Raw genomic sequence first — 11172 nt, forward strand, 5'->3', positions numbered from 1 at the left:
GAGAGCGTTTTTTTCGATGCCAACCTAACCAGAGTGACGGGAGCGGCACAATTCAGAAAAAGTGCTCAGCTCGCCGAGAAAATGCGATTTAAGCAATAAAATTAAAAATGCTTATAAAACATAAACCAAACGTTGGAGGTGGTCATTTCTTAATGCGCAGTAATAAACTCGGCACTCTAAAGCACTCGAGAGCGTTTTTTTCGATGCCAACCTAACCAGAGTGACGGGAGCGGCACAATTCAGAAAAATTGCTCAGCTCGCCGAGAAAATGCGATTTAAGCAATAAAATTAAAAATGCTTATTAAACATAAACCAAACGTTGGAGGTGGTCATTTCTTCATGCGCAGTGAATAACTCGGCACTCTAAAGCACCCGATAGCGTTTTTTTCGATGCCAACCTAACCAGAGTGACGGGAGCGGCACAATTCAGAAAAAGTGCTCAGCTCGCCGAGAAAATGCGATTTAAGCAATAAAATTAAAAATGCTTATAAAACATAAACCAAACGTTGGAGGTGGTCATTTCTTAATGCGCAGTAATAAACTCGGCACTCTAAAGCACCCGAGAGCGTTTGTTAGATAAATTGTATATATATGTTATCATGCGTTCCCTAATGAGTACTTATTAATAAGTTATTGCGCAGAATGCTTGCTGTTTCGCCTTGCAGACGTCCACCAGTCCACAACAAGTCATACGATGCTGTCTGGGGCTTCCTGACCTTCTACACCTCTGGGAATCCAAGAAAGTTGCTGATAGCTCAATCTACTCTGTTGATGTCTGCACATGGCATTCTGTCCTTGCACTCCTTTCCCATGGCGTCCTGTCTGTAACTACTTGTTTCACATAGAATTTTGTCATGACGTCTTGTCTGTGACTACTTGTTTATGTCCTTGCGCTCCTTTATTTTCTCATGACGTCTTGTGAGCACTTGTTTTACATAGCATTTTGTCCTTGCGCTCTTTTTGTTTCTCATGAGACTAGGCCATGCTTTCCCCCCCCCCACCTGTTAGGGGCTAGTCTCACATTGTAGGTAGGGCATCCCAAAATAAAAAGAGCGAGGGGTGTGACAGATCTTTAGTGTATTTTGGACTGCTGTAAGTCTGGTTGCACTCCTCGCGAGAAAAGACTCAACATTCTGCCTCACTGGTTTTGTCTGCTGATCCTTTTGCTGATTTTGAACCTGACAGATTTTTGGGGGCTCGTCCGGGATCTCAATAGACCTACTTCGGGTTCCGGCTGACTTTTCGACGCAGGACAAGTCCTTGGCCAAGGCATATAAAGGAAACCCTTTTCACGGGGCTGACTCGATCAGTCAGCTGGACGCCGGAGTGGTTGACGAGATCGTCCGAGGGAAAGGCCCAGCGGACTGTGAGTATGAATGTTGATTCTGTTGAAGGGAATGGAAGTGTAGTGGCAAGAGGTCACTTGAAACCTTGACAATTCTAGACCCTATCAAGTGCATATTTAGAGACAGTTAAATTCTGTATGGGATGCTGGAGTCCCCTGACGTAAACGTCAGTTAAATTCCACAGGAGGGCAGACTCCTCTGTTTTCTAAAGAAATAAAGAAGTACAGGTAGTTGGAGCAGTTAAATCCCGCTGAGGTGTGGTGGGGCCTCCTCACTAACCTTCCTACTGTGTTAGTTTTCTGCTGCCATCTGTGGTGGGTTTTCCTTATCCCTTGTTTAGCTGGTTTGGCTTCTTTCTCCGTGAAAAGATAGGTTTTATATTTACTTTGGGAAAAAGGTAAAGATAAGTTTTCCTTACACAATAGGAAGGTTAAAGAGTTGTTAAAATCCACTGGAGGGCGGGCTCCCCTGCTTGCCTGTGAGACGATAGGAATGCGCATTGTGTGTGTGTGTGCGTGTGTATGGTTTGACTGAGAGTGACCTCATTTGAGCTCTGATTTGAGGTTTGAGTCCTCTGTATAAACACGCAGGGGTGTAAACAGTGGCTTTGTGTGGACGAAAGCAAGGATTCTCCGTTTCCTCCGGAGACCCACCACACATCGAACATTTATCCACTGTCCTGTAAACTAAATTGGCTTTAGGACACTGCGGGTGCCATTCAAATTGCCAAATCCGTAAACTAAACAAATAAATCATGGGGACAGCAAATAGCAAGCAAAAGCCGCTGCCCCGACATGAATTGAAATGCAAAGATTGGACATTGATGGAAGAAGTTGACCCCGAAAATGTAAAATATCTTGACAAATGGATAACCGATTACAAATTTGACGGTCAGCTGAAAATAAATTCGTTGAATAACCTAAAGCAATCAATTGATGCTAAATGTGGTGTAAAGAGGAATAACGACGGATATCATCTAATAGTAAAATGGGAATTGGAGGCTGAGAAGAGAAAATGTGGGCAGATAAGAGAAAGACTGAGAGATAAGGAAGACGGAGGAAAGATAAAAAAGAACTTGTTGTTGCACAGGCAGGAGGATGATGAGACAGTGTCAGCGCGGGCTCGCTTGAAGGCCAAAGCTGACGATGCGATGAATGAGGATGAAAAGAATGATCAATCTATAAAGACGGAGATTGCAGCACGCCAAAGTGAACCAATTTTCCCGTCTCTGTACCCCAAATTACCAAGCACAAATCATCCTCCTGAGTATGGTGCTTCTGCTCGTGGTATGTTGACGCGGAGCCGTGCTCGTGGTGTGTTGACGCGGGGCCGTGCTAAGTTGGTTCCTTCGGCTGACGCAGACGCATACCCGATGATTGAAGTGGCAAATCCTCATGATGAGGGAGGACCCACAATTTTAGTATACAGAACATGGACCCACGCTGATATAAAACCAGCAATTGAGGGTATAGCGTTGCCCACTGAAGATGTTAATCATTATTGTACCGACATGAGACAACTCATTGCTTCATACAATTTGAGAGGCGATGAAGTACAACAGGTTTTTATGGCATCTTTAACCAAACATTGGGCAAGCGTTAAAGGCACCTGGGATCCCTTTGATTCCCGGGGCCGTCCATTGGAATGTAACGGGGTGCCATTACAAAGAGAAATTGACCAACTATTGGGCAGGATCAAAATAAAATTTGAACGTAGAGCAAATTACACAGACATTGGCCGAACCAAACAAAAAGAAGATGAGTTGTTTGAAGACTTTAGGCACAGACTCGAGAGAGTGTTCAAGGCCAATAGTGGCTTGGAGCATGGAACTGATGTTTATGACCAACAACTCAAAAACGCTCTACATGCAAATTCGCGACCAGCAATCCAGAGCTGGATCACTAAACATATGATCACTTTCCCGACATCTACCTTGCCACAGTTCATTGATCATGCTATACACGCCGAAAAAGTTGTCAATGCAAAAAGAGCAAAAGAGAAGGGGAAAATGGGCACCGTGTTTTTTGTTAAAGGAGAGCAGTCTGAGATGTTTTATCAAAATAAGACCTTCGAACCACGCCTGGAGGGGCGTGGTCGTAACAAATTCCGTGGCAAGGGTAGAGGGGGGTACAGTCGTGATTCTCCCAATTATGGAACAAATGACCAGCCCGCTTCAGGTCAGTCAAGACGGTACAATGCTGGACCTCCCGTTTGCTGGTCATGTGGGAAAACAGGCCATATAGCAAGAAACTGCCCAGATAATCACAAGGGTGGGAGTAGACCTCCCTTATGACTGGCCGAAGGTCAAAATACAGTTGAAACAACTGTCTTGCCAACAGCTCCCCCTGTTGATGTAGATTTGAACATTCAAGATTTGTTGATGAACAATGTTGAGAAGCCAGTGATAACTCTATTCGTAAACGGGACTCCAATAACCTTTTTGTGTGACTCAGGGGCATGTGTGACCACGTGTCGTGACATACCTGCAGATGTGCAAAGTAACGGTAGATCCTTTTGGGTGAGAGCAGCGAATGGGCTGGCAACCCCAGTTCCCCAGTCTCGACCAGTTTGGATACGGGACCCAGAAGGGGGAAGTTGTTGCATTCCCATTTTGCTGATGCCCAGTTTCCCTATTAATTTGCTAGGTAGAGACGCTCTCACTGCCCTTGGGCTTTCCCTTGTGTCTCTTAATGGTCAAATTGCTGTCAAAAGGCGACACCAGTTACAGATATTTGGCCAATTTCACTGCTACTATTTTTATTCATTGGATTTGGCTGACGCAGAAGTGATGGAATTTGGTTCCCCTCTTTTGGCCCGTGTGGCCACCCTTTTGCGCTGCCCTGAACAAGCAATGGAAGCCAATCAACTACACATAACTATGTGGCATAAAGACACACCGGGTCCTGATCACAACTACGAGAACATGCTTGAGGCTGCTACACCTGCCACCTTGACAACTTCTTTCCTTCTGCACGATGGTGAGAGCCGTGCTTGTGTAGTCATACAAGCGGCTCCCCCTGCTGTGCAGAAGTTACACGTGTCTCCCACTCCGCTCCACATCTCTCTCTACAGGCCTCACACCGCAGCCTGGCAGAGTTTAGGATTTATGGCTGGTGATGCCTTGGCAGCTTCTGACTGGACTCAGGTTAATCCTGACTCCTTTTACAGTCCTTCCACCAAGCTCTTCAAACAAAATATGACTAAAGCCTTGTCATTCATTAGTGGAATCCACGCTGATCCTGGTGTTGAGCAAACACCCTCATCTTGAGATTATGTGTTGACGTCCGATGACGAGCACATCCTCGCTGAGGTCCCAAGTCATCTTTGGTCTGCGGGTCCTTCTGACGTTGGTTTAGTGAAAGGTGCGCTTCCTGTTGTCATAAGACCTAAAACTGAATACCGCCCTTGTGTGAGGCAGTATCCTTTAAAACCTGATGCCTTACAGGGTATAGCACCTGTTATTTCTGATTTATTAAAAGCAGGTGTCATCGTTCCTTGCCCGGATTCTCCTTGCAATACCCCAATTTTCCCTGTAAAGAAGGCACCCCCTTCTGTGGGGTGGAGAATGGTGCAAGACTTGCAAGCTGTAAACAATGCTGTTATTCAGAGAGCACCTTGTGTCCCTGACCCGCATACTTTGTTGAATTCATTGACACCTGATGCGGAAATCTTCACAGTGATTGACATTAGCAATGCTTTTTTCTCTGTCCCTATTGCAAAAGAGAGTCAGTTTTGGTTTGCGTTTACATATGCTGGCTCAAGGTACACCTTTTCAAGGTTACCACAAGGGTACTGTGAAAGCCCGACAATTTACTCCCAGGTGATGGCAGCCAGCATGGCTAAATTTGTCCCGCCAATGGGAAGTCAGATCTTGCTTTATGTTGATGACATTTTGATAGCATCTCCTGATTTTGCCTCTTGCCAAAAAGACACGCTTGCAGTGCTGCATCACTTGGCAAGTGAAGGCCACAAGGTCAGCAAGAACAAGCTTCAACTGTGGTCCGCTGAAATTAAGTATCTAGGCCACAATCTAAGTTCCCAAGGTCGATCCATAATTGAAAGCAGAAAAGCCTCTATTTTACAAGCTCCTAAGCCACTAACAAAGAAGCAAATGATGTCTTTTTTGGGTCTCACAGGTTATTGTAGAAACTGGATACTTGATTATGCCCAAATTGTTGCTCCTCTGTCCAAATTGATGTATGTGGAAGACATCTCAATGTCCGCTCACTTAAAATGGACTCCTGAAGCCGAGGATGCTTTTGTTTTGATCAAACAGGCTTTGGTCTCCAGCTCCACTCTAGCCTTACCCGACTATGATAAGGTGTTTGTCCAGACTGTTGACTGCAAAGGTCATTACATGACCTCTGTTTTGCTCCAATCACATGGCTCAAAATTGCGTCCTATTGCTTTTTATTCCTCTAAACTGGACAGTGTTGCATGTGCTCTCCCACCATGCGTGAGGGCCGTGGTGGCAGCCTCCATGGCTGTGGAGAGCAGTGCTGGTGTTGTGTTATTTCATCCTTTAACACTGAAAGTTCCTCATGCTGTCTCGGCTCTTCTGCTACAGACTAATATGACCTTTCTGTCGCCTGCGCGTCATCTTTCTTGCATGGCTACGTTGCTGTCTCAGCCGCATCTGACCGTTGAAAGATGCACGACACTCAATCCTGCCACTCTCATTCCCCTTCCTGACGATGGCGAATTCCATGATTGTGTCGATGCTGCCCAACAGATTGCAAAGGCTCGGCCTGATTTGGAAGATACGCCTCTGCCAGATGGTCATGTGGTTTTTGTTGATGGGTCTTCTAAGAAGAATGAATCTGGTGTGACCCTTACTGGGTATGCCATTGTTACTGCCGACGTGGTTTTGGAGGCTGCTAAACTGCCATCCAATATGTCGGCACAGGCCGCTGAGCTCATTGCTTTGACTGGGGCCTGCAAATTGTTTGCAAACAAGTCCGTCACTATCTGGACTGATAGTCAGTATGCTTTTGCTACAGTGCATGTTTTTGCTCAGCAGTGGAGCAACCGTGGCATGATAACTTCTACAGGGAAGCCCGTCTCCCATTCCGCTATACTAACTCAACTTTTGGATGCTGTCCAGCTGCCTTTAAAGGTAGCGGTTTGCAAGTGTGCTGCTCACACTGCGGGCTCTGATCCTGTTTCTCTCGGTAATGCTTTTGCTGACAAATCCGCTAAGGCCGCTGCGGAAGGCCTGCTTCATGTCCTCTCGTCTCTCACGGCTCATGATTCAATGTCACACATCTCCCCTGATGTGTTGCTTGACATGCAGTCTCAGAGCCCCTCCCAGGAACGACTCTCTTGGGAAAAGCGGGGTGCAACTAAAAACACCGATGGTCTTTTTGTGTGACCTTTGGGCAAACCTGTCTTGCCTCGTAGCTTGTTCAAATGGGCTGCTATTTCAAGTCACGGGGTCACCCATGTCTCGGCGGGAGGTATGGTGAAACAAGTCGAGGCTATTTATACAACATACGGCTTTGCCGCTTTTTCACAACGATTTTGCAGAGCGTGTTTGATCTGTGCTAAACATAACCCACAAGGCAATTTAAGACCTCAGAGAGGGAAATTCCCCCCTGTCCCGACTCCATTGTACCCGTTTCAGACAATACATATGGATTATATCCAATTACATAAATGTGAAGGGAAAGAATATTGATTGGTCATAATAGACGCATTTTCTAAATGGGTAGAAATATTTCCTACCAAACATGCAGATGCACTCACAGTGGCAAAAGCCTTATGCAAAGACATCATTCCAAGGTACGGTATTCCAGAAACAATTTATAGCGACAATGGTCCACATTTTGTAAATCAAATAGTGCATAACATTGGGAGAATGTTCCACATAAATGTAAAGAACCATTGTTCATACAGACCGCAATCCGCTGGCCTGGTTGAGAGAGCGAACCAGTCTATAAAAAACAGATTAAAGAAATGTATGGAAGAAACAAAACGACCGTGGACTCAGTGTTTAGACCTGGTTAAAATGTACATAAATATTACAAGTACAACAGGGCTAACTCCTTATGAAACTATGTTTGGGAGACCTTACAGGCTTCCTCAGTTCAAAAACACATGGGAGATCCCCGAGGAAGCCACGTTAGCTGATTACATGAGGAAAATGTTGGAACGTCAAAAGAATCTAACCAATAACACTGATGATGAACCCATTTCTCTGCAGGAAGACCCCAAAGTGGTACCGGGAGACTGGGTTTTGATCAGGAGTATCAAGAGGAGGAATTGGCATTCACCCAAGTGGGAAGGTCCCTTTTTGGTACTACTCACGACACCTAATGCTTTAAAAATAGCCGAACGCAACACGTGGATTCATTTAACTCATTGTAAAAAAGTGATCTCCGCAGACCCAACCTAAGTACGGAAGGTGAGCAAAGTCTGGTAATAGTGCCTGATCCTGGTGCCAAGATCCAGGGTTGACACGAAAGCTAGCAGAAGCCGATTTCCAAGACACCAACCCGAAGCTCAGGGTGTTGACTCTGGGGAGATCCAAAACATGAGCATTAGAGAGTCATTTGGTGAGTGCTTTAATCGGGCTGTAGCCTGCGCGAAGTCTACCATGTGCTTTTGGTTGTTTTTGCTGGTTTGTGTTACCATTATATTTTTTTTCGGGGGTTACTTTATCTGGAGGGATAGAGTACCATGAGCCTCGCACATTATTCTCTCAGGCGACTGCTAACGCTAATTCTAGTCGATGTGGCTCATGGGGAGAACTTGCTAGACATAAGCGCGACACTAAATCCCCTTTTGGTCATGTTGTTTGTGTTCCAGGAGCCGTCCGTGTTCCAACCTGTGTACCATGGCTTTTGTCTTGGGCTTATAATAACTCATTAATGTTTACTGTGGCTCCTAACACATCTTCTTCTATTATTTTACCTTTGAAAAGTTTGAAAGGGTTTCGTAATGGTCGCCCCACTACTGGAGATAGATGGCTCGGGTATTGGTGGTATTTAACTGGCCACCCGGTTAACACCGGCTGGGGCACCCTTGTCACCACGCGAATGCGAGGGTATTGGCCCTCTGGTTCCAGTGACGAGGCTGTGTTCTTTGCTAAACGAGTGACTTTGATAAATCGGGGCACAAGCCTCCTTTTGACTCTTACACTCCCTGACGGTCATATTCGTCCTCCAAATGCCACCTTGTTTAACACTTCTTGTTGGGGTTTTCAACTGTGGGCTTGGTCCTCTGGAACCGATCCTCGCTTTCCTATTGCTATTTGCTTTAATAGAACAATGTCGGTCGCAGACCGTCCCGTTACAAATAAATACACCTTGTCAGCGGGAGCAAAAATCACAAGTACGCTCCTCACTGATGTAGACAGCTATTTTGTGGCCTCCACAGGGATAAGCGGTCATACTAACAACTGGCTTCTTATGGCTGAGCAGGCCGCAAAGATGGCTGGCGCTAGTTGCATTGCGTGCATGGGTCCCAGACCTCTTTTGAAAATCATACCTGCAAATATAGGCCCTAAGTGTGCTGTCGTTTTGATGTTAGACTCGTCCATTTCACCCACTCACGATTGTTTTAGATGGGATACGGTTTACCCTGTTGCCCCTATGACAAAGCATAAACCCCTTTTTTCGTCTGTTGTAGCTAAGGGTAATTTTACATGCATTAGATTACCTGGTACCGGTGTGAAGCTCGGCGCCCTACCTGCTCCGTGGTGTGGGTCCGTGACCGAGGTCACGGCCCCTTTTTTGCCCATTGCTCGTTGTGATATTTGGTTTTGGTGTAATAGTGACAAACTTTATGATAGGTTGCCTTTCGACAGCGCTGGAATTTGCGCTTTGGTAACCCTATTGCTACCTGTTCATTTGATACCAATGTCCTCTTATGATCTAACGTCTTTTGCTAAGTCCGTAGTGCCCAAATTCTGGCCGAGAACGAAACGAGACGCCGAATGGCGGGGCACAGCTAATCCAACCTACATCGACGCCATTGGTGTTCCTAGGGGAGTGCCGGATGAGTATAAGCTGGTGAATCAGATAGCAGCTGGTTTTGAATCCGCCCTGTGTTGGTGGTGTACTCTTAACAAAAATGTTGACAGGATTAACTACGTCCATTACAACGTGCAGAGGCTTGGAAACTGGACCGAGGCGGGTTTCAGGGCGGTCCACTCCCAACTGGCCGCTACTTCCCTCATGGCTTTCCAGAATCGAATGGCCCTTGACATGCTACTCTCAAGAGAGGGCGGTGTCTGCGCCATGTTCGGTGAGCAATGTTGCACTTTTATTCCAAATAACACTGCGGCCGACGGAAGCCTGTCCCAGGCCCTTGAGGGCCTGCGGGCCTTGAACGGGAAGATGAAGGAGCACAGTGGAGTGAACACGGAGGTTTGGGCCAACTGGTTGAACGTGTTCGGAAAGTACCGCACCCTGGTTTCCTCTGCCCTGGTCTCCGTTGCCGTTTTCTCTGCCATTTTGACCTTGTGTGGATGTTGTTGCATCCCTTGTCTCCGATCCCTAATTAACAGGCTAATTACGGCTGCTATCTCTCCACCAGCTGAGACTTTCCCGTTGCTCCTAAGGGATGACCTTTCGGTCGACGGGGGTTCCTTCTCTGTTGACGACCCGGTCAGCGAATCTGTTGTGATTAACTTGTCCGATTTGTTTTCTGACCCGGGCTTTGCCGATTGTGACTCAGTTTCCTCCCGTGTGTAAGTTGGTTCCTGCGAAATGTGATCCCTGTGGCTGAGAATCTTTTTGAAGTGGCCATATGGGTGATGGGTTGGTCTCCGGGAACTTATGATAAACAGGGGGGAATTGTTAGATAAATTGTATATATATGTTATCATGCGTTCCCTAATGAGTACTTATTAATAAGTTATTGCGCAGAATGCTTGCTGTTTCGCCTTGCAGACGTCCACCAGTCCACAACAAGTCATACGATGCTGTCTGGGGCTTCCTGACCTTCTACACCTCTGGGAATCCAAGAAAGTTGCTGATAGCTCAATCTACTCTGTTGATGTCTGCACATGGCATTCTGTCCTTGCACTCCTTTCCCATGGCGTCCTGTCTGTAACTACTTGTTTCACATAGAATTTTGTCATGACGTCTTGTCTGTGACTACTTGTTTATGTCCTTGCGCTCCTTTATTTTCTCATGACGTCTTGTGAGCACTTGTTTTACATAGCATTTTGTCCTTGCGCTCTTTTTGTTTCTCATGAGACTAGGCCATGCTTTCCCCCCCCCACCTGTTAGGGGCTAGTCTCACATTGTAGGTAGGGCATCCCAAAATAAAAAGAGCGAGGGGTGTGACAGATCTTTAGTGTATTTTGGACTGCTGTAAGTCTGGTTGCACTCCTCGCGAGAAAAGACTCAACATTCTGCCTCACTGGTTTTGTCTGCTGATCCTTTTGCTGATTTTGAACCTGACAGCGTTTTTTTCGATGCCAACCTAACCAGAGTGACGGGAGCGGCACAATTCAGAAAAAGTGCTCAGCTCGCCGAGAAAATGCGATTTAAGCAATAAAATTAAAAATGCTTATAAAACATAAACCAAACGTTGGGGGTGGTCATTTCTTAATGCGCAGTAATAAACTCGGCACTCTAGAGCACCCGAGAGCGTTTTTTTCGATGCCAACCTAACCAGAGTGACGGGAGCGGCACAATTCAGAAAAAGTGCTCAGCTCGCCGAGAAAATGCGATTTAAGCAATAAAATTAAAAATGCTTATAAAACATAAACCAAACGTTGGAAGTGGTCATTTCTTCATGCGCAGTGATAAACTCGGCACTCTAAAGCACCCGAGAGTGTTTTTTTCGATGCCAACCTAACCAGAGTTACGGGAGC

General features: G+C 46.1%; 1 protein-coding gene across 1 annotated transcript; it reads left to right on the forward strand.

The window, feature by feature from the left end:
* Positions 1-572: 572 nt before the first annotated feature.
* Positions 573-10703, forward strand: LOC133148314 (uncharacterized). The gene is made up of 2 exons (XM_061271406.1): positions 573-1366; positions 7549-10703. The coding sequence occupies exon 2, from the start codon at positions 8216-8218 to the stop codon at positions 10040-10042; it is 1827 nt and encodes a 608-aa protein (XP_061127390.1). The 5' UTR covers positions 573-1366; positions 7549-8215; the 3' UTR covers positions 10043-10703.
* The last annotated feature ends 469 nt before the right edge of the window (positions 10704-11172 follow it).

Source organism: Syngnathus typhle, unplaced genomic scaffold (assembly GCF_033458585.1).
Source record: "Syngnathus typhle isolate RoL2023-S1 ecotype Sweden unplaced genomic scaffold, RoL_Styp_1.0 HiC_scaffold_54, whole genome shotgun sequence".
Lineage (NCBI taxonomy): Eukaryota > Metazoa > Chordata > Actinopteri > Syngnathiformes > Syngnathidae > Syngnathus > Syngnathus typhle.